Genomic DNA, 25,254 nt, shown 5'->3' on the forward strand with positions numbered 1-25,254 from the left:
AGCACTATTCAGAAATAGAAACACATTCAAGACTTTCTTGTATGTATCTCAGTGCTTTTGGGTCAATAATCTTAAACTAGGACACTTATGTTCAAAGGTCAAAGTGGTCCTTTTTCACTGATCCCATTTAGGAAAAATGTTCATCGCCCAAATTAACAACGTACTCAATTGCCCATCTCCAAAAACTCATGGGCATAAAAGTGTAATAAACAGATTTATAAAGCTATTAGGAAAATTGCTGTGTTCCGATATGGAAAACACGCCTTTTTTTTAACTTTTGTCTCAAGTGAGCAACTTGTTCCAAATACTACATACTACAGTAATGTCAGACATTTAGGTTGGTGCAGTCTCAGCACGTCTTTCTGAGAGTTATTACCCATAGTCGTCAGCGACATACTGACAGGTAAAACTCTGCCACAGGCTGTACATAGGTTCCCATTAGCTCTGACTGGTAATGCATAGAAACTGGGTAACCTCAGAAACGTTTTGTTTTTTTTATTTTGTGCAACACACAATATGCCCTTCTATGTTAGTGCAGTGCTAATCAGCTTTGTACAAAGCAACCTCGATGCAGATATTTGATTCAACGTGAACTCATTCCAAGGCCGTTCAGCCTGAAGCAAGATCTGAACCACAAAAATCACTATCAGAATCAATAGTACAAGAGGAAGCCTGGCTCGGCTCCAAGCTCTTTCTGGTGTTTCTGAGAACTCAGCTTTTCACCCAGTCTAACCTCCTGTAGATCCCTCACCCCATCTGCCCAAATATATTAATGGTAGTGCTTTCAGTTTCTTAGCCCTAAGGCCTTAAGTTTCAGCATTCTCTTCTGAAACCTTTCTGTCACTCCTTCCTCCCCTTCAGGTGCAAGTTAAAACTGAGCTTTCCAAAAAAAAGCTTTTGGTAATCTGAGTTAAATGTGTCCTCTTTTGGTTCACTCTCAATTTTGCTTCTACATATGTGAGCAATGCTTTATTAAGTTCAGGGTCCTATGTGACTGTCGGCTGTTACTGCTATTGCTTATTGCCTGTGAGAGATTCAACTTTCTTCCATGTTATAGGAAATTCAAGGTGGAAATAATTGCAGTTAACTGGGTATTCACATGGATTCACTCAATTAACCTATTGCATTTTAGATAAGCGTAAATCTCTTATCTCCCCTATTTTGTGTGAAATGCCTATCATGCTTGCTGCAGGACTTGTGCTGATGACCTCAAAGTTTTGTTACCTGGGCTCATCCAGAAAATATTCATTGTATCTCAACAGTAGTTGGGACATTTCCAATTTCTCATCATTGCATTTTTTTCCAGTGTGTTTTCCAGTGAATATTTTTTGCTTTTGGTCTGGAAAATGGGCTGAACCAATCATGGAAATTTCAGCTTGTCCGTATGGTGCAAAAGCACTGCAAATGTGATTTTTAGTTCAAATTCCACTTTGGAGGATAGTATTTTTGTTTATTGCTAGCTGTGAGCTTGCTAAGAAAGTAGTAGTGGATCAGCTGAAGGAGATGGACAATCACTTTCAGATATTTACCATATAAAATGAGTTATTTCTTACTTTCTTGAATTCACTGTTTCAAAGCAGGTCTTTGAAAATTGTTTATTGAATCAGCATTTGTTGAATCATCACAGGCAGATAGGGAGCAAATCCCCAAGCTTATCTCAATTGCAACAGGGACCAACTTCCATGCTGTTAATACGATCCACACACTAGCTACCCAATCAACTGAGCCAACCACCTTCTCTTATCTCTCATAAATGGGTCTCAATGACAGTTTTAATCAATACAATGTGTATTGTGGGGTAAGCCAATGTCAGCAAGAGAGTCTGGACTTGACCTACCTGTTCATTGTGATCTCAGATGAGCTGAGAGTAAGGAAACTGCAACTAAGTAAGATATCCATGAGCTGCTCCTGATTATATATGAGGCACAGAGGCAGGAATTTGTCTTATTTGTAACTTCCTGATGTTAACATTTTCAAATGGACAACAGCAGATCTGCCATGGGAATTTTAATGGAATAATTCCCTGTTGGTCCATTGTTTGGTATACAGAGGAACCTTGATTATCCGGCATTTGATTCTCCAAATTTAGGAATATTTAGCAAGATAGCCAAATAGGTGCTGATGCTTGGCTAAACTGTGTAGTTCGGCATTCGATTATCCAAACATTTGATTATCCGAACAAAATACTGCCCGCCTGTGTCATTTGGATAATCGAGGTTCCTTTGTACACCAAATGACATTTGCTGCATCTACTCTCCCCTTTTGGTAACCGACTTAAATCTTAACCCTGTGGTCACCATGAAATTCATTAGTGGTAACATTTTATTTTTAAATACTGTGTCAAAACACATAAAATTGTGAATTCTGAAAAATTCCACTTCCTATCAATCCACCCTTTTTAAATAGGAACAGAAAATGCTTGAGGAACCCAGCTGAACCAACAGCCTCTGTGGAGAGAGCTTTGAACAATTAATGTTTCAATTCCACAATAACTGTCTTTGGAAGGTGTGAAGTCAGTTTCAAAGAAGAGTAATATCAGACTACAACTGTAAAATTTATTTCTCTCTCTTCAGATGCTGCCAGGCCTACTGAGTTTCTTCAACACTTATTGCTTTTATTTCAGACCTCCAAAATTCACAATATTTTGCTTTTGACTCCATCCCCCTCCAAGTCAACTATGTGAGGCTGATTTAGACTCTTCACAACAATCATACTTCAGTCTGAGTTGAACTTCTAACCACATTCCTGTCCCACTATCATGACTGCCTACCTTCAATTTCTACAACATCACACACTCATCCCGTCTCAGTTCATCCTTTGCTGAAACGCTCATCCATGCCTTTGTTACCTCAAGACTGGATTCGTCCAGAGCACTGCAGGTCAGCTTTTGTCATTGTAGCCTCGATAAACATATCAAAGGCGCTGACATCCGTCTGCTAAATAATACTTTGAACTTTATTGACTCCCGGTTAAGCAATGCCTACATTTTAAAATTTTCAGCCTTCTTTTCAAATTGCTCCAGTGGCACAATCTTTTCTATCTCTGTAATCCCTTCTAACTATAAAACACTCTGAAATTTCTATGTTTCTCTAATTTGAGTCTTTTGAACATCCCCAATTTTAAGCTCTCCCATACTGATGATTGTGCCTTCAGTTGCCTAGTTCCTAAACTCTAGAATTCACTCTGAAACCCTCTTTGTTTACCTTTTACTCTGAAACCTTCTCTGTTTACCTTTCCACTTTTCAAAGCAATCCTTAAAATCTACCCTCTTTGGTCAGGTTTAGGGTTATTTTCCCAATCCATTTACACACTTGAGAAAAACATTAGGACAATGTTAATGGCACCATTTAAACTAGGTGACATTGTTGTAAACCTTCCCTGAACATCTCTGTTCTCAGGAAAATAAAACAGCTTCTCTGGTATTTCCTTATTCTTGGTATTATTCGAGTAATCTTGACATCATTTGTAAGACTTTGATATTCATCCTTAAGTATTAGATATCTAATGTCTGAAATGACACATTTAGATCCGGCCTGCCCGATTTTACAGGACTCAAACAGATATGGTTATTGATAAATTAAATGAGAACAGTGATACACACTTGAAGCATATTGATGCAGATGTCAAAATCTGACAGGTTTTCTCTTTTTTCACTGAGATAGCAAGGAAAACAAGCTTTTTTCATTTAACTTACCAGATAATGCTCAAACAAAAATTATCCAAGGGCTAAAACTTGCAGTCTGCTTAATATTGTATTTTAACAAGAAAAATCAGGCGAATCACAATCTTCTGACTTCTTTCCTCCCAAGTAACCTCTGCTAAATTATCTGCAATACTCTTGTGCATGTTGGTCTCTTAAAAGCAATCACCTTACAAATTCTCAAATATTAACAAAAATTAGGATACTTCTCCAGCATTTCCCTTCTCTGTGACCTGTTCCACCCAGGGAAAAAAAGCAACATGTCTTGAGAATATCAACATTTCTATGTTCAAGTCACTCACAATGCTGACTTTGACACGTATCGTTCTTTCCATTTGCTGAAACAATATCCTGGATGTTCCTTTCTAACTCTATTGTGGGAGCATGAGCTCCACAAACACTGCAGCAGTTCTAGAGAAGGGCCATTCCACTCTCAGTGGCAAAAAGAGACAGGCAATAAAATGGGAGTCTTGTGGGTGTCACCCATATCTCAAGGACAAATGAAAAATAATTAAAGGTACAGTTTCAGTGAATAAAAGAAACTATCAAATAGTATTGAAATAGCTATGGAAAAGTGACAAAATGAAAAGTGTATTTTGGTGACAAATCATTTGATCAAAGGGAAAACACAAAGCCTTGAATAATGGGACAATAGTGCAATGGAAATCTTGTAAAACTTATCATTTTAACAATTCCAAATGAATTATTAATCTGTTTTATAAGTATTCATATTAAACTTTAAAGTATTCATATTAAACATTTTTATTTTGATCTAAAGAAGATATTTCATACTTTGGCCCAGGAAATTACACCTCTAGTCGAAATGCTAAATTACTTAATTTAAATTATCTGCGAATTCAAATTAAAATAGTGCAAAGGACATCTCCTGCAAATATATTATTTAATTTGAACAAAGTTATGTTGAGCAAGAAGTACCTCTCAATTAATCAAGTATAAATAAACAAATAACAAAATACATCATGACTGGTATCAGTGTTTTCAAAAGAAGAAATGTACTGCACCCACCAATTCTTTAGAGACCATGGCAACATTGCTTTAATTGTCTTACCTTGATCAGGTACCTGAGAACCAGTGGAATTGAGAGTTGTATTTAGCACTTCATTGATAGCTGTGTCGCAATACAGGCCCCGATGCGCATCATGCTCGCTGTCAGTCTGGTCACTTTCTTCATGTCCACTGTCCTTGAGACTGTTTCTTTCCAGGTCCTTGAATGTGGAACTACTGGAGTGTGAAGCAATACTGATTTATTGTCATGCCTAGCAGTATCAGATAACGCTCTCCTTATGGAAAAGAAATGCATTGCAATACACATTGCCTCACATCGAAACTCGTAAAATATACTGCCAGATATCATACTGTGTCAAAATGTATCGAAGTCGAGAGGTTGTTTTATTCCCTCCCCAATGAATTCCCTTCCCCCATTCTGTAGAGGGTGGCTGTTGCTAAATATGGCAAAGTAAATTTAGTTTATCTGCTCCATTTCATTATTCTGCAAATTAATTGTGTTAAAATGACCCTATCTGTATTCCTGAGCCTTGTCAATTTTAGTCAAAGATTGTGGTGCTGGAAAAGCACAGCCAGTCAGGAGACTCGATGTTTTGAGCAGAAGCCCTTCATCGGGTATGATGCTGATTTGTCAACTTTCGCCCAATTCTGTATTTTCAGACTTGGCCACTGTTATTGGATGCCTGTTGCAAATTATCAATTAGCTTTAAACAGGAAGGTGAATTTTTTAAAAAATCAAATGGAGATAATAGACTTATTTTCAGGTTGGATTGTTTATAAATGATTTATGACAAGTGATACTTCTACATGGGAAGATAATGCAGGGCATATCCTTGTGTGACAATCTTTGTCGTAGAATGTCATATTTATTCAATTGCTTACAATAAAACTCTTGCAAGGTGCTTTTTACACAGGATTTATAATGAGGAATTGATTCTATAAGCTAGCAAATAGAGAAGGAGAGTAGTTACACACCCACACACAAATACATGTAGGCCATTACTCCCCTTCCCCAGCATTGATATTTTCTCCCCTTTGTTGGTATTGTGATTTGGACTGAGATGTTTTTATGAGTGTTTTAATATGCTCCTTCAGTCCATTCCTCTTTGGGGTTTGTCACACTCTCAGTGGGAGTGCAGCCATAAGGTATAGTGAAATTTGATCTTCAAGACTGTGCATGGTACAGCCAACTCTGTGATTAGTGTAAAACTGGCAGTCGTGGGTCAACAGTGTGTGTGCATGTGTGTGAGTGTGTGCGTGTAAGGAGCAGGTGATTTCATGCACCCACCTCTATACCCTCTGCCAAGTCTGCTGACAGTACTTCCCCACATGAATTTTCTGTGAATGCATTGCTGGTTGGACCACCATTAAATGCTGCAGCTGATTGGACAGGGAAGGTGGATGGACAGCTGCACTGATAAAGCCAGTTGTCACACTTGATAGTTAGGCTCATTATGAAGTCCACTTGCCTAAAATACATCCAGCCCAATGCTTGATAAATGTGATTGGAGCAACAGCAATGCGGGGTAGGGGCTTTTTAATGCAGTTTATGGCAAAGCCAACAGCTCAAACATTTCAATCCATTTCCTAGCCATTATAATTTAGAATGTTGAGATGTGATCTGTTGCTGTAGAAACAGGATCCTTCATGATCTGTCTGCATTGTAAATTATCAAAGAGTCAGTGAGGTAGCCGACAATTTGCCTAGTCTTACTCACCAACCCACTTTGTACAAAAAATATTATAGCTGCCTGAGAAAGCAGAAGGTTAATTATATCTGACAAGAGATTCAGAATGTATTTCAGTTGAGTAGCAAAGACATCTTGCATTCAGAGTACTCAGGGAGGATCTAGCCTTGAAATAAATAATACGATTTATTGAGACTTTTATTTTAGTTCGTTTGGGGAACATCTGGATTCATTAATAATCTGGGGAACGGTGTGTTTCTTGCGGTTTACAGTTTCTACATTAAAAATTTACAGTCATTCAGCAGAGAAATGATGGAGAGTTTAAGCTGTATCTGATATTGCCTTGTTCAAAATTTTCTATAAATTTATTCAATAAAGTAGCACTAACACCAATGTTACACTAGAAGACAATAAATGTGTTTGCATCCTCAAGACCACAAATCATTTTGTATTCTCCTGAGTGGATAGTGAAGTTAGTGTTATTACTGTTCTATTTTTCAGCAGGATCTCAAATTTATGTAAAAATATTCAGATTATGAGATCAGGTTCAAGTGGGGGATAAAGAACCTTTCATGATCTTCTGATTGTTCAATGCTAAGTAAACCCCCTGTTCTGGTTAACTTAGTCATACAAACCTTAAGCCCCAACTTGAGTCTAGCTCCAAGCTTCCCAATCTCAAGTGAGTCAGAAAATAGGAGATTATAACTGGAACAGCCTGCTCTAGATCCTGGCTATGATAACATACCTCAATGTCATTTCCCCACGCAATCTTCATATCTCTCGATGTCATTTAGAATCTAGGTGCCCAGTGATCTCTGTCTTCTATGTCCTCAATAACTGGGTTTCCACACCCCTTTGGGATAGAGAATTCCAAAGATTCTGTGCCTTCTTATAGAAGACATTCCTCCACCTTTCAATCCTCTTCATCTCTCCACCTAAAATGACTCTCCCTTATTTTGACATTGGGTTTCCCAGCCAGAAGAAAACACTGTGGAGTTCTTTGCTTTGAATGTTAAAAAGATTTTTTAAAGTTTCAATAAGATTACCTCTGATTTTCTTAAACCCTAGGAATTACCGGCCCAATCTCCACAATCTTTCCCTATAGGGCATTCCCACTATCCCAGAAATCTGTCTGACCATTGTCTGACCATACTCTCTACTGAAAGTATATCCTTCATTTGGTGAAGGGACCAAAATTGTGCACATTTTTTGAAGTGCAGCTATACCAGGTTTGCACACATTTCAAGCAAGACACCTTTGCTCTTGGACAGGTGACAGCAAACGTGGTGAACAAAGCTGGTGGGGCCTGGTGGAGCAGTCGTTTTGATGGGGAGGAAGGAGAGCTCAATGGATGCAAAATAGATGGGTGATGTCAGTGGCTAAAAGGGGAAAGCACATGGAGGCTGCAAATGGGAACCAACTGTTTTAAACCTGTCAACTAACAGAAGAAGTTTAAATTGCTGAGGTAATGATTTATTTGCAAACTAATCTGCTTTATGAAGTGAGCATCTGTTATTTTGTTTAAAAAATGTTTCCTAACTTCTGCCTGTTGTCTTGTGTCAATTTAAATAAAATGGTCACTAGAAAATCAAAGGTTTCGTTGTATACAATAGCTTTAATCTCAGTGCACGAGCAATAATTATTGAAGATATTCATGAATTCTTCTAATGCTGCTAGTGTGAGAGCCCAAATGCCCATATGTCAACACAAAGTAGGTAATGTTACTATATGACTACATCACACCTAATGAAGGAGTTAGTGAGAATGAGAAATTAACACCTGAAAATCAAAAGATAATTCTTGAAAAACCTCAAGCAAAAGCTTTAAAAAAAATCTTACCCCTTGTTCTTTTGAACTGTCGATTATGAACACCATTTAGTGGGTAATTATATGCTGCCGAGCCACCACACAAAAAATTTACAGTCATTCAGAGAAATGATGTAGAGTTTAAGCTGAACCTTAAATTGCCTTGTTTAAAATGTTCCATAAATTTATTCAACAAAATAGCACCCACATCAATGGTGGAACAGAAGATAGTAAATTTGCCTACATCCTAGACAGTAAAAGAATTGCATTCCCCTGAGTGGGTACAGAAATTATTGTTGTAATTATTCAATTGTTGAGCATGACCTCAAATATAACCTTTAACGTAAACATGGTAGATGTGATTTCCTGAAGGATGGAAAAAGAGTTGAGTAGCACAGTTATATCCCAAGTCATGTTATGTCAGATGGCATAATTTTAAAACTTGCAGCTCTCTCCCTGTCTCTGCAGGCTTTTTATATTTACTTTTGATGCATTTTTCCATATACACAGTGTACAAACATAGGGAAAGAGTGAAAATACAGGTGGCTTAACCACTCTTTTAAATTTTTAATACAATTATTCTGATCCAGCACCATGGACAGAGGATACATGAATGCTTGCATTAACTGGAATTATATTAAAAATAAATTAAAATTGAAAAACCCTGCCATTTGTCTTGGACAAATACTCTAACTGCAATGATAAGAACTGACTTCTTCGGCTCCAGATTTGATCAGGTTTGCATGGCTCCAAGAAAAGACTCTACAACTTGTAGCTTGTGTGGCAGGTTAAGCAATCTTATGGATTAAAACATCATACCACTTGTATCCCTTGTCCCCATCCACCTTCTAATGGGGAGTCATATACTGAAACACAAGCCCTCCATTCTCATCATTAATGATCATTGCTTTTGCTTGAACATACACCAAAGTTAAATCAGTTGTTAATGGTGGAATAAAACATTGTCCAGGTCACGATACAGTGCTTTGGCATCTGTGCTGTCTCACAAGAGTGCAAACGTTATGAGTTCAGGCTGGCAACATTTATTACAGTTGGTTGCAGATCTTTTCAATGTCTTTTGATATGTATACGGAGCTGAGATTTGGCACTACCCTTTGGAGAAGAAATAGCACCCAGTTTTCATGCAGGTATCAGTAATTTCTTACACAGCTTTTCTGGCCAATGCTTAAGTGAAGCCTGTTCCTTAATGTTTCATTGACAATGGGGGCCCAAAATAAAGTGGGAGAAGGTACAGAAGGTGGAACGGCGAACAGGGTCTGCATAGCTCAGGGCTAAGGGTGGGTGATGGTGAGGCGTGGCTCAAAAGGGGAGTATGGGTGAGGGGGCAAAGGTTAAACCCAAGGATGACCCTGGTGGAGTTCAGCCTGTATCTGGCACTGTATTTGCTCAGGACAATCACCCTTGCTCTCCATAATAAAATGCAATCTTCTGTGGTGATCTGGTCTTGTCGAACCCAGAAAGGTTTCAATTCTAGTTGTGATGGCGTATGTGTGGCCCCCAACACCACTGTTTTAGTTTTGCCAGGACTGGATCATTTTGCATCCATAATCTGATATTGTCAGTGGTGACGTGTAGGTTGTCCAGAAAGTTTATGACCAGAAGGGACTCTTCCACTGGCGGTACCACAAGTAATATACCTGCCAGTGAGAGGTGGCTCAAGATGATAGCTGTGTCTTCACTTCCCTAAAAGCTACACCTTGGCTACGAGACCATGAATGCCAAACATTTTTCAATAGCAAGTATAAGGATGGCGGGATGCAGGCCAGCTAGGTTATGTATGACTTTTTTGCAATAATTCACCAACCCAAGGAAATTCTTAAGCTCTGGTACAGATGTTGGGGCCAGGGTACCTTTGATCATCCTCACTTTATCTTCCAATGGGTCTTGTCCACTCTGCAGCCCAAATAGGTTATTTGGGGTTTCTATTTCCCCTTCTAAGGTGTATGCCCAACTTGGAGAAACATCTAAGGACCATGTTGAAGGTCTCTATGTGCTCTTTATTGGTCTTCCTTGTTATTGGCATGACATTCAGATGAATGGTGACCTGGAGTAGAGCTTGTAAAACGTTCTTTGTTGTCTGCTGAAAAACGGCATAGGCTGATGATACCCCAAATGGCAGTCTCGTATATTGGTACAAACCCTTACAGGTATTAATTGTAGTATCTTTCTGGGAATACTCAACTGCAGGTACACATGGTTCATGTCCAGCTTTGTGTATAAATCCTCTATGTGAGGGATTGGGTATTTAACCATCTGCAAGAAGCAGTTTTCTGTTGGTTTAAAATCCCCAGAAAGGCAAACTGAACTGTCAGGCTTCACAATTGGTCCAAACAGAGCTGCCCATTACATAAACTGCACTTACGATTCCTTTGCTTCCCAGCCTCCTGATTTCTGTCTCTACTTTTGCCTGTAAGGCAAATTGCACTGGGGGCAGGCCTTGCAGAATTGTGAAATTGCATCCTGGTCAACAAGCAAGGTGGACTTGGCTCCTTTAATAGTCTCTCGACCTTCCTGAATAACTATCGGGTATTTAATTAGGACTTCACTCAGGTAGCCATTTTCTAATCGAAAAATGTGGAGCCAATCTAGGTGAATGTTTCTCAACCCATTTCATCCCATCAAGCTTGGGCCAGAGCCTTTAACTACAATCAGTGGTAACTGAACCAGCTGCTTCTCATACAAGACCAGAATTAAAGTTTTACCTTTAATATGTAAAGGGTCCTTAGTACAGGTTCTCCGCCTAACCGAAAGCTTGTGCAAACTTAAGGGTTAGAGTCAAGAATGAATTTTGTTAAAGACTGGTTCTGCAGTCACTGAAATGGCCATGTCTATATCAATCTCCATTAGAACTGGGTGACCATTTAACCAGACGTTTATTTTGATTATCTCAGATTTAGATGTTACTCAGCAATTTAACTGATCCAAAACAGATGTAGATAGGCTTTCCAGGGTATGCACTCTCCTGGATATCAGCCTATGAGTTCCCTTCTCAATTTCGGTCTAGTGGGACTCTTTTGCTGTCTTGAGTCTGCATACTGGCAGCAACTGCAATGGCTTGCCAGCCTGGATCACAAAGAAAATGTTAAATGATTTGCTGAGGCTTGGCCTTGATTTGAAGTTTTGCTGTGGGCTGACCTAGAGTCCCTCTGTTCAGGAAGAATCCTGAGTGAGGCAACGCAATTGCCTTCACTCCAGTGGTGTTCCCCAAGCTCAGTTGGACAGGTGAGGGTGTCCACTTCCATCAGCATATCCTGTAATTCACATGCTCCATTTGCTGCATTTTCTAATGACAAAGCCAATGGTTGTGCCTGTTTGAAGTCCAGTTGGGCTTCAGCAAGAGGCACTTTTGCATGGTTACATCATTACTCCCACGGTCTCTCAGCATCTCATGAAGGGTTATGCTTAAGACACATGCCTCTGTCAGTCGTCTTAATCATAGCAAGAATCCCAACATGGATTCCTCTGGTTCTTGGGCTGCTGAGCAAAACTGATAGCTTCTCAGAATTAAAGGAGGCTTGGGATTGTAATAATCCTTAACAAAATCCATCAACTTTTGAAAAGTATTAGTATCTGGGACCTCAGGAAATGTTAGGCTCCTAAATAATCAAAAAAGCTGTGGATCCACAAGCTGTCAGATGAATTACTCATTGCTTTTCAACTGCCCCAATGTAATTTGCCCAAAATAATAATGCACTCTTACCAGTTACTGGGCCCAGAGTTTGACAACAGGATCGAATGAGTCAAGCTTCCCAAATAGCGTCATGATGCCAGGATTGCATACCCCAACTCAAAGACAACTGTTGGAAGCGAATTGCTCCAGGAGTGTTTTTTTTTACACATCTCGTTGCCCACTGAAATAACTCCAGAGGTCAGTATCCCGTCACCAAATCACCCTTTATTTACACATGAAGAATCTTTGACACTGGTCCGACTTCCTCAGAGCTAGCTCTCAGAGTGAACAGAACCTCTGAGTCTTCTGCTTATTTTTTTTTCTTTTTTTTAACCCCCACACAACCACCTAACTGCGGTAGTGCTTACTTTTCCCCTAGACTCTTCTGTTTATATCTGTCAGCCAGAGCTCCATAATTAGACCAGGTCACCAGCCCCCATTGAAGGCTGATTCTATGAGGCCTACCTAGCTGACATTGTTGCAATCACTACAGTTTTAAAATGCTAAGAAGATATTGAGTCTGCATGACTCTGCTGGAAGCTGTTATTTCATCTGCCATCATTGGGTTAATTCCCTGAATAACCCACTTGCTGCTCTGACCAGACATTATGTTCCACTAAAGGCTGGTAAGGAGCTTTCTGAATAGCTTCCATTCAGTGCACCTTGCTTCAGCATGCTTTATGCTGGCTTCTGCAAAATCCCTTTCTCCTTTACTCATCTTTTCAGGTCCAGTTGTCATCTTGACCGACTACCAAAATGGATCTGATTCTTCGCCCCCCCCCCATGAAAAAAATGTATTTTGTTTTCTCCTTACTAAATGCTTCCAGATGGTTGGAACATTGAATAAAGTTCGACATTGAGGTAATGTATTCTGCAGAAAGTGAGGCTCTTGCTTGGAAAAGTCTGACTGGTGTTTCAAAACAGTATTATGTCAGCTGAGGATGTGATCAAATCATGCAAAGTCAGGATTATAGTGAAGATTTCCTAACAATACCAAGAGGGACACCATAACCAATAGGCAGATGGCGTCCTGAATACACTTACACAATCTAATAGTGCAAAGGAAGCATGACTTACCTTTTAATAAGGTGCTGTCTGCTGTTTACATAGCTTGATTCGATGGAGTAGTTTTCTGACTAAATATAAAAGAGAGATGTGTGAAATTAATATTACGACATTCTGAAATCTTTTGCATTATAATCAGCAGTATGAGTTAAGTCCTCTTTACCATTCCCGCCTAGAGAAATCCATTCATTTTTGTTTTGAGAATCTCCATAAATAAATGCCATCACTGCTGTTCACCTGCAAATGAATGCCAGTGAGATATCATTCTTTTAGATAAGCTCATTGTGATTTGCGGTCTTGCCACTCATGTACAGAAGCTAGTTTGCAGTGGAGTGTGTTTGGAGTTCTTTACAAAACCTCTTGTTATCACAATACAATTTCAATACACATTATATATTTGCAAGTGAAATGAAGCAAAAACATTTTATAAAACAGGGTTTTACAAGGGGAGAATAAAGATTGCTATTTTTGCACACATTATTTTATTATTTTCCCTTTTGAGAAGTTATCATATATTTTCTATGAAAATTCTGGAAATAATTTGCATTTGATACCAAAAATCTCAGAAGTGGAAGAGGGCAAGAAAAACCTTCCCTCCAGCTTAGGTGGATAAATGTACCAGATGGTCAAACTGGGCAGCAAAGACTCAGCTTCAATCCCTGGCCCACTGGCTTAAGTCAGAGTTACAGCCAAACTATTACAGCAAACTTTATTTTAACTGATACCACAGTTTCGGCACTCTCGATAAACCAGCAAAAATTAATATATCTGAAACACCGGAGGTTTACTACATTATCGTGAACTCCGAGATATCCGAGTAATCAGTTGAGGGTGCGGGTAAGAAGGCTCTTTGCCGCTAAGTTTTATTTAAAGCAAAGTTGCAATGTTACTTAGTGATTTATGCTGCAAATAAAGTATAACTGTGATGTATATACCCTCTGCATTATGTTTCAATTACATAGTGTGCTTTTTACATTGATTATGTGGACTTCCTGACCAACTGGAATATTTGATCAAGTGTTACATTCCTGGTCCTATAGATGCCGGCTAATAAAACTGTTTGCTGTACTCCCTGTCTCCTAGGATATGGAGAGGGAAGAACTATCAGTGTTGGTTGCCCACAATCCTAGCCATGTGAAGTGACCCTACTGAAAATCCTTTGTGCGTAAGACCACAGCAACATTCAGCTCTACTGGGGATACTCCAACTCATTATTCACTGTTCAGATTCACAAACAAAAGGTTTAGGCATTTGCAGGAGAATGACGTCTGTAAAGCACTCTCTCAGCAATTCGCTCTACGGAAGTGCTGAAAATAAACGGTTAAGAAAACCAAAATGTTCTTTTCGGCTCAACATGTGCCATATAACTTCACCCAAATGTGATTTCTATAGTCACTGGATTAATGGTACTCTTCATCAGGATTTCCGCCAGTGCAATCAACAACTTAATTATCATTTTTGCATGTCTAGTATCTTGAGAGATTATCGGAACTCCCCCTTACTCTTCCCCCAAATTTGTTCAAATGTCTTCCACCATTCCAGTTTCTCCCAAATAGACTGCAATTTGTTAGATGCAGATTATTACCTGTCTGCTTTAGCTTCTTCAGTTGATTGCTATGCCAAGTCTTGACTCCTTTACCTTCTTTAGGATTTCACTATTCACTCTAGTTCTGACTATAAAGTACTCCTCCTTCCTAACCTACAGCTATGCCTCCCTTTAATTCTGTATATCCTCACCTTGTTTTCTCCTCTTAAATAAAGGTCATATCACCTAAGCATTATCTTTTCACAAAGTATGTCCTTCATTAATCTCTGTATAATCTCACATATAGTGATAGCCACTGTTAATAAGGGCAATTATCAGTTGTTTTATTAAATACTATATTTTAGGCAAAAGTACTTTCACCAGGCACATTACATTTCACATGAAGACATCACATGTCCAGGCTGACAGCAAAATCCAAATAATTTTCAAATAGCTGGCAATGGTAATAGGTCATTACAATCTTTTCCCTGAGCATTGGAATGGATCAAAGCTAGTTAAAATGATGTAAGTTGTTTTCTAATTTGATTTTGGAATATGATGGCGATACTCAACAAGGAGTCAAGAGGTCAGCTACACATTACAGAACTCCCAGTCTCTGATCTTACTCTTTTAGCCAGAGTTTTTATGAGATTAGTCCAGTTCAATTTTTGAACAACTGTAACCCTCTGGATTTTGATGATGGGAAATTAAACAACAGTAATAGAATTGAATATCAAGAGGAGCTGGTTATATTATTTCTTGCTGGAGATGGTCAGTGCATGGAACCTGAGCAACATGATGTAATTTGCCGCATATTGGCTGAGGCGTTGTTGGCCTGCTCTGGAATGCCTGACCTGTTGTATACAATCAACAGTAAACATCCCCACTTCTGACCTTATGAGAGAGAGCAAGTCATTGGTAAAGCAGCTGAAATGGTTGGGCCAAGGAAACCAATCTGAGGAACTTCCACAAGAGATGCCCTGGGGCTGTGATGATTGGCCTGATACGCCATCTTATTTTGAGCTAGGTGTGACTCCACCTGCTGCCTTGGGACCCTTCAACCACACAGCATCAACATTGACTTCACTAATTTCCAAATCTATCTCCCCTCCATCTCATCCCAGATCCAACCCTCCAACTCGACATTGCCCTCTTGACCTGTACCACTTGTCCATCTTCCTTCCCACCTATCCCGCTCCACCCTCCCCACTGATTTATCACAATCACCCTCCACCTCCATCTATCTATCGTCTTCAGTCAGCCCCACTATTTACCTCTCAGTCCCCTTCCCCCTCCACATTCCTGATGATGTGTTTATGCCCGAAACGTTGACTTCCCTGCTCTTTGGATGTGCCTGACCTGCTGTACATTTCCAGCACCACACCTTTAGAATGTGACTCCAGATATTGCATCATTTCCCCTCCACTTCTTCCTGACTTCACTTTGCGAGCATTCCTTGATGCTACATTCACTGAAATGTTGCCTTGATGTCAAGGGAAGTCATCCTCTCCTCACTTCTGGATTTCAAATATTTTATCTATTTTTGGACCTAGGCTATAATGAAATCTGGAGCTAAGTGGCAGTGGTGGAACCCAGTCTAACCTTCAATGTGCAGTGGCTATATAAGTGCCACTGAATAGTACTGTTGCTAACATCTTTCATCACTTCACCAATGATTGAGAATAGGATGATGATGTGTAATTGATAGGATAGGTTTATGTGGATATGATATATAATGGGTTAATTTTCCACATCGTCAGGCAGATAACAATATTGTAGCTTTATTAGAACAGCTTAGCTATGAATGTGACTAGGTCTTGAGCAGACATCTTCAGCACTACAATCTAGACGTTGTCAAGCCAACTAATTATTATCACATCAAATGATCATATGCGTCTTTAGAACATGAAGCCTGTATTATATTTTTCTCACAGAATTCCCTTTTCTTTATTGTATCTGAATGGATTTGGTAATTTGACTACTTTTGGATGAACCATGACTGTAAGATTACTGTTTATGTTATGCTGGAAAGCAATAAACAAGTGGTGATTGAGCTAATTCACAGTATTAATGGCACAGAACAGGGCCATGTGGCCCAACAGCAACGTGTTTGACTCTTAACTACACACTGAGTTCAAGGGTAATTAGGGATGGTCAATAAATGCTGGCCTGCTAATAATACCCATATCTCATGAATGAATAAAATAAAATGTATGCATTTATTTCCCATGTAAGTCTCCTCTCTCGTTCCGCCGTCTCTCTATTAACATATCCTTCTATTGCTTTCTACATCATGTATTTATCTAGCATCTCTTTTAAATCAAGCTATCATGCTACTTGCCTTAAATGTTCTCTGATTTCCACTTTCTAATCACTGCAAAAATAGTTGCTCCTGAATTCCTTAATGCATTTAAGAGTGAGTATATTATCTTTCTGACCCTTAGTTTTGGAATCCCCACTGGTGGAAATGTACATTTCTACATCTATGTGGATCTACATCAAGCCAATCTCAGACTTTGCAGCAGACAGGAGGTCAGGCATGTTCACTAAGTGCAGCCCTTTGCATATTATGAAAATCCACAGCAAAAGCTGGAAGGATCAAGAATGAGAGAGAGAGAGAGGTGTAGGCTTTTTAACCTCAACATCTTAGCATATTCATTCTCCAAATGATGAATACGAGCAAAACAGCCAAAGCTACAAAAGGAAACAAAACATGCATCATTTACCAAGCAAAATGCAATCGAGGCAGCCTTGGCATACTGAGAAAATAATGCTTTATCAGTACTTGTTAAAAGTGACCTTATAAGAATATAATGTCAGATTTAGCAAAATACTATGCTTGCAAGGTACATGTTACTTTTCTTCAGCCAAGGGACTCCAGCCAGCACAATATTCACTTCATCTGTTACATCCCTCTCGCAATTACTATCACAAAACCACACTTGAGATTCACGGCAGGTGCTGGCAGTCCCTCTCTTCATAAATCCAGTCAAGTGAACTGCAGCACTTAGCCTATAAAACCCTATGTGGCATTGCATTTTTCTTAAAGAACGGCCATCTTAAAGAGCACATATTTTAAATGCAATTAAGATTGAAGGTAAAGCTCAGAAAATCTGTGAGCTACTACATACAAGGAGACACACTGGTGTGTTTTTAAGTTATAAGCAATTTCTGGAATTTATTTCTTTAACATTAATAAAGTATTGACTGGTGTTTAAATAAGACAGCAAGGTCTCCAGGAGTTGTTCCATTACCACCAGGCTTTCTGTCTCTAACTGAACTCTCAAATAAATTGTTTTAACAGTTATCATCATCATAAATACATATGATTGCACGGTGCTTGGATCGTAGAAATTAAATGGAAGGTGGAAAAAGAAGAAACTGCTGCAAATATCTAGCCATTTGATCAGAATCTTACTGGGATGTTAGATTAATGTTTTAGGCCTGACTCATCACCTGCTTTGTTTTTCTTTGAGTTTCTAGCCTACTATGACATTATCTTCTCATTGAAATCCACGTGTGCTCAGGTCTTCCATAAAACATATAAACAATTAAACATTTTAAACCATGGATGCAGTCTTAGGAGCTGAGTGAAAATACCAGTACAAAATCCACACCCCGAAAGACGTTCATGTTCCTGCATCAGTTCCACCATGTGTCAATCTTCTGCATTTTATTTTCCCAACAAAAAAAGGGTGAAAGAACTTAATCCCCTCTAAAGGTCATACAGATTAGCGAGGCAATACTGAAATAAACTAAATATCCCAAACCATTGCCTGAAATAATCCACCCAAATTTTTAAAAATTCTTCATACATACATTAAACCAAATTACTCAAAATTCATCAACAAGCAACCTATATGCTTGTATAAATTAGATAATTTTAATTATATGCAGCACAATATAATTCTAATTTGAACAATCTTTGAATCACCAACTTAAGCTGTGCCTGGACCAGCTTTTATTAAAATAGAGACAAATTTTGTAGCTTTTATTTTAAAAATAGGCATACCAATCAGACAGTTTCATAATATATATCTCTAGAGGTATGTGTACTGTATGGATACTATTACTAATTCCTTTCCACACCCATATTAGTATATGTAATATGCCTGGCTACCTCATATCATTATGCAATTTTAAGCAGTTTGATTAAGATCTGCTGCTGATGGGATGAACGGGTTGAGATCTGTTCATAGACCTGTGTGATGTACCTTATGTCACTATAATAACAATCCTGCAGGTCTAGACTAATAGTCCAAAGGATAAGTACAAATTCTGCCATGGCAGTTGGAAAATCGGAATTCACTTTCGTAAAAACTTGGAAAGTAACATCAGTAAGAGTGAAGCTGCTGAAGTGTTGAAAGAGGTTATCAGCACCAGTGACATCTATGGAGAGAGAAACAGAGTTAATGCTTCAAGTCCGATATCACTCTTCTTCAAGAACTGGAATTCTGACCATTTCTGAACAGTCATACCAGACTCGAAATGTCAACTCTTGTTTTTTCTCTCCCTTCACAGATGCTGCCAGATCTGCTGAATTTCTCCAGAATTCTCTGTGTTTGTTTCAGATTTCCAGTATTCAAAGTACTTTGCTTTTATTGTTGAAAGATGATCAACTAAAATCCTTTCGAAAACCTGCCAATCTGACAAATATAAATTCTCTACCACATGAATAATCACAGGATGTGGTTGATCCTCAAACTACCCTCTGAAGTTGCTTGACAAGACACTCCAGGTATTGATAACGTGAATGTCTTTCCAGCTCCAACATCCCAATGAATACAAATTCTACCACTGTAAGTTGTCAACTCAGAAGGGCAAAGGATCACCATGGCTGAACATTTCAGACTGATTTTTACCTGTTTACTCACCCTCATTCCCACTGCACAGCCTCTTCTCCCTAGGATCTACCACATTTCCACATCTTCCCATTTGGGCCAGGAGTGGAGTGGAACAGAGACCAAATGCTTCATTCAGCACAGGTTGTGCCATAACCCACACAATGTAATAATACTTATCTAAAATAAGAAAAGGTGCCATCAACATGATTTATGCTCACAATACAATATCTATTGACCGCTGTAATTGCTGAAGTCTCTGGAGCAAGATATTCAAACAATTTAGCTCTCAAAATACCACTTTTCTTCAAATTTCACATTCATCAATCTGCCATTTCCTAGTGTGCTAGGTCAATGACAACCAACGACCTGATGACCGTTACACAGTACTTAAAATGTCCTGAGGCACCATGTCATGGTTGAGATCATTTGGAACAAACGTCTGGCAATTCTTTAATTTCCTACGATTCAAGTCGGGAGTGTCTGTCTCTGCAAATGTTCTGAAATTTTGCTGATGCTCTTGTTTAATCTTTAGCAAACTGAGATCGTGTCAAAACTTCAAAACTTCACTGTGCCAGACCACCCCTGCAGAAATATACAGGAAATTGTTGAAATCAAACCAATGGAATACAATACTATTTGGTTTTCAGTCTTGTCCATTCTTAATGAACATTAACATTTAGGTGTAAACTGAATTAAGAATTAGAACAGCGTTCTTCTTGTAATCCAAAGATTGTGTTGCACATCATTTTACAAAAGCATCAAATTATGTAAGTATGAAGAGTTCAAATTTGGGAATTTATTATATTGGACATGAGGATTTTTAATAGATCTTTTGAAATACCTTCTAATAAAGGTCACAAACTTGAAATGTTGACCTGAAATTCTCTAAAATGTAACTAGTGCTACAGCCAGGAATGAAAGATGGGCCTTATGCAGATGAGTAGCAGGTCTCTGGTCAACATTTTACTGTTTGCTGCCCTTAAGCAGTGCCACCCACCCTCCATTAAAAGAGCCAGCAGCTCAGCAGTTCTACCAATGGAGGTAGCCACTGCTGAAACTGCAGGGAGGAGAGGGCACCTCTTTAGGAAAAGGGAATTATTTTTTTCAACTTAATGTGTCATGGTAAGCTAGACAAGTCCTGGTGACTGGGAATTCAGAGCAGTGGTGGGGGGTGACCATGAACAGTAGAGGAGCCTCTGATACACCACCTACTCCAATCCTGGAATAATGGTTTACTTGGTGGTCTTGCCACAACGACACAGTGCAAACTGAGCCTTAATTGGACTGTAAATTGATTTCATTACCCACCTATCAATCTCTGAAAACATTCTGTGGCAGGTGGGAGATGTCAGATTTCTCTCAAGAAGCCTTCCACCACCATTATAGTGAGGCCTCCCAGTCTGTTATCAGAAAGCTGGTAAAATCCAACCCATTAACATGGTTTCGCTCATTGGAGTTGCTGCCAGACCTGCTACGCATTTCCAATTTATCCTGCATTATTTCAGATTTCCAGCATCTGCAGTGTTTTACATTTGTATCCCTGATTTCTCCATTTCATTCTATGAAAACCGTACTGGCCTTGATCATCAGACCAAATGGACAGGTACCAGTGAATTATTGAATCTGACAGCGTGAGGAAGCAGTTCTTAACAGTAGGGCAGTCATTATCCTGACATGCCTCAATCTCATCACTTTAACTGATGGTCAATTCACTTCCCTTACACAGTTCGTTCAATATCTGATTCCTTCCTGGTCCCAGGCCTCCTGATGGTATCAGCTCAACTCTCACTATGAATACAAATAAGATTAATCATAAGTCTTTTCAGCTGCTTTTCTAAAGGAGGTTCTAATCCAACACAACACAATTCTATTTTTCTTTTTAAATAAGAAGCTCCATTTTTATAATCAGCAATCACCTACACTCTTTAAAACCACAGCGCTATCTACATGCACCTTTTAAAAGATGATGATTGATTTTGAGACTGTAATAAAAATTCTCTAGTATTGCAAGCTCTGTCAGTCCCATAAGGATCTCAAATATGTTCAGAAAATGGTACAGTTGCATTAGGCTTTTGTTTAAGTAAGCAATCACACTGACAATATTTCAAATTAAATGCTGAGTGGCCTTTACATTATGAATCTAACATATTTGACTTTGTTGTCATCCAGAAAAGGAATTACAACAGAACGATTAATTTAGCTGCTGCACAAAAACTGCACCATAAATGCCTTTGGTAAAACAAGCATCCAAATTAAATGCTGAGGATAATTCTAGACAAGGGGTCTACGTTTTAGCTTGGCTCTCATCCCTCATATTTCATTTGCCCTGGAAAACTTGAAAAGCACTTAGTTAAATCCCTGTTTGATATTTAAATATGATCCATTGCACTCACTGAAAATTGGTTACGGACAGTACATTTTCGTAGAATTCTCAAACACATGTTTCTACTTTTGAGACTGTGGTTTCAGTCCAGTTTAGAATAGGTCTGCTTTCTAAAATAGGCGATAATGGTGTTCAGTGAAATGAGTTTTGGGACTGAATCGAGTTGGAGATGGGATTGATTTCCACAGAAACTGACTGCACTGAACTGATTGTTTAAGCACTGGCTCAGCAGTCCTGCTCCAAAATTCGCTGTTGCTTGGAATTAACTTTAGATCTGTTGTAAGTACTCCAAAATCCAATCCAATAACACCAAAGTGATTATTTGAACAAGAAGGCTTGTCTAGGCAATTTTATTTACCATTTATTTCTAATCGCTTCTTGTGTACTCCTCCTTCATTCTCTCAACTGGGCATTTGCTTAATATTGCTGTGCTTCCCAAACGAATTGACATGCATTTTCTGCCTTTCCGTAACCTTTAAGCTCAGTGCCAACTCCCCTTCATCACTTTTTTTTATTTGATTGATTGGATTTATTATTGTCACATGTACCTAGAAACAGTGAAAAGTTTTGTTTTGTGTGCAGTACAGACAAGTCATACCATACAAAGTTCATTAGGGTAACAGAACAGAGTGAGGAACACAATCTTACAGCTGCAGAGAAGATGCACAAGCAGTGAGATCAACATTAAATTTAAAATTTAAAAGCTTCATTCAGAAGTCTAATAACACGGGAAAGTAGCTGTTCTGTTTAGTAGTACTCAAATTTATTAACAGAACCCTGATTATGAAAGGTTTTTCAAAAAAGCAGATAATTAAAAGCACGCTTGTAAGAAAGACTTGCATTTAAATAGAAGCTGTCGCAACCTCAAAGCATCCCAAAGCATTTTACATTCAATGAAACACTTTGGAAATCTACAGTGAAATTTAAGAAACAACACAAGTCAATTTTACACAGCAAGGTCCCCCAAACAGTAACCTGATAACAACTAAATAATCTCTTCTAGTCATCTCAATTGATGGATTAATATTGCCAAAAGTTTCACCGCTTGTCTTTGAACTATGCTGTAGAATATTTCACTACGCCCATTTGAGAGAGGAGACTCCAAACCAAAGGAGAGCACTCCTCTGCCCCCCTCAACACCACAGCACTGGAATGTCAGCCCAGATTATGTGCAGAAATCTCTGAAGCGAGACTTGAAGTCACAACCTACTACCTTTGAGGCAAGAGTGCTAGCTGCTGAGCTAAAGCTGACATACTCTACACTAAATACCATCAGCCAATTCAAAAGGAGACAATTCCCTCTAAGGACAGGAAATGGCTTCTGGCACCGTTAATGAATGAATGCTGCTTGCATAAAACTTCTCTCTCCACTCTTTTAGTGGAAACATTTTTTATATAAGCAGTTGATACCTTCGCTAAAATACTGGGCAGAAAATGCCATACAAATAACCATTCATCGACTGATACTACCAACATTAACATTTAGATTTTCACCTAAAGAAAGGGAAAGTGAAAACAACAGCCATGCTGAGTAAAACATGTTCATCTTCTCTGTATCATTTCAATTTCAGAATAAGTGATGCCTAAGTCAGGTTGTGCTTTTTTGCAAATCAATTGAGCTTTTTCTTCACACTGCACGTCAATATGTCAAAAATAAACTTTTGGAGCTACATTTTTTTAAAGACTAGATTCCCTACAGTGTGGAAACAGCCCCTTCGGCCCAACAAGTCCACATTGACCCTCCGAAGAGTAGTCCCATTTCCCTCTGACTAATGCACCTAACACTACGGGCAATTTAGCTTGGCCAATTCACCTGGCCTGTAGGAGGAAACCTGAGTACCCGGAGGAAACCCACACAGACACGGGGAGAATGTCAACTCCACAGACAGTCGCCCGAGGCCAAAATTCAACCTGGGACCCTGGTGCTGTGAGGCAGCAATGCTAACCACTGAGCCCCACTAAAGAACACTTTCAAACATAATCCAATTCAACACAAGAACAAATCTATTCTACTTCAGGTATGACAGCTGTATGAACAATTAGCCTATGACTTAAAAGTGATGATATTAAATAGCTGGGTCAAAGATGAATCTTTCCTCTCTCAGTGCATTCATTTATACACTAAGATGCTATAAGGAGGGGAAAATAATATTTACTCCATGATTTTTATCAGTTTCTATAAATAAAGTCTTTGCTTTGGGATTCTAACAATGGAAAATCAAATACGGACTGGAAAAGTGAATAACAACCACATAATTTGATTAAAATGATTGTCAGTGCTTTTAGTCAAATCACCATGTAATCGTCTTTCATTTTGATGCCTCCCTACACAGTCAATAGACTACTGGCACTCACTGCCTTAGTCGACACAAGGTGGTGTCCACTTGGGTGAGATTCTGGAGAAATGCTCCTGGAACCCAAGCATTTGGTAGTGCCTTTAGGGGAAGAGGCAAAGAAAAATTAGAAGATTAAAAGAGCAAAGCAATGGGAGCTGGGCATGATTTTGATTGTATTGCTTGTTCTCAGACATTAGGAGTTGACAAGTAAAGGATTGCTCATGATGCTGAACATCATATGAAGGTATGCTACCCTGAAATGTGAAGCCTGGAAAGTTGCATTCAAATACTCATTGTGATGACCAATTGGAGACAAATAAGGTCTATTTTAATGTTATAATCCCAGCGTTGTTATTACTGGACAAGTCAGAGCCCAGACTGAAATCTGGCTTGACAAGATTATATTTTAAGGTGTGGTTTTTTTCCCTGAAACTTAAACTCACAATGCTGCAGATTTAGTTTTAACCATAAAACAAAGGTTCATTATGCAGAAGAAATGAGGACAAATTTGAATAAATTAAACCAATTATATTGAGCTTTTTCTTCACACTGCACACTGTAAAAATAGAATCCTAACTAATCCAATACCATCACTGTAAAGCACTCAAATACCAGAGGAAGTTCCCTGCTTTATCACAGCTACAGGTTGGATTTTGCTTGTTTCTTTCAATTTCCAATCTTGAGTTTCATAGCTTTTTCCTTGATCAGTCATAAAACTAAGCTCAGATTTCGTCAGCTTCAAATAACCCCTCTGAGTTCTAACCAAATGCTTCTGGCCTGGAACTTTCAAACTACAGCCCTTACACTGAGGTAACCTATCTCCTAACTCTTCTTCAGAAGAAACTATGATTTTATGTCTAACTCCAACCAATACTTTGATGAACTAACCTAAAAACCTTACCAAGCTTTAGCTTTCTTCCTTAAGTTAAAATATATCCTGATTCTTCTCAACTGAAGTAACCTAACGTTTTTCAGTGTTTACTTTGTCTGATCATATGACTCTCACAATATAAACAAACTCCTATGATCACTCTAGGAACTCTCTCTTACTGTTTTTAAAATGATGCCTCCAGAAATACGAATAAGTTAAACATTAAACTCCCCACCCATACATACAGACCAAGACCCATATACCAATAATTCAAACTTCAAACTATAAAATAGGTGTAATTAATATCTATAGATTACACC

General features: G+C 38.7%; 1 protein-coding gene across 3 annotated transcripts in view; it reads right to left on the reverse strand.

Moving 5' to 3' along the window:
* pcdh19 (protocadherin 19) overlaps positions 1 to 25,254 on the reverse strand; it is a 254,469-nt gene that overhangs the window by 162,105 nt on the left and 67,110 nt on the right. For 2 of the 3 annotated variants that reach the window (XM_072594681.1, XM_072594679.1), the window contains exons 2-3: positions 12,988 to 13,046; positions 4,770 to 4,942 (exon numbers count right to left, since the gene is read on the reverse strand). In XM_072594681.1, the coding sequence (XP_072450782.1) occupies positions 4,770 to 4,942; positions 12,988 to 13,046 (232 nt within the window). The remainder of the gene's footprint in view (positions 1 to 4,769; positions 4,943 to 12,987; positions 13,047 to 25,254) is intronic. The other variant, XM_072594680.1, reaches the window with a different exon arrangement.

This window comes from Chiloscyllium punctatum, chromosome 25 (assembly GCF_047496795.1).
Source record: "Chiloscyllium punctatum isolate Juve2018m chromosome 25, sChiPun1.3, whole genome shotgun sequence".
In the NCBI taxonomy this organism is placed as follows: Eukaryota; Metazoa; Chordata; class Chondrichthyes; order Orectolobiformes; family Hemiscylliidae; genus Chiloscyllium; species Chiloscyllium punctatum.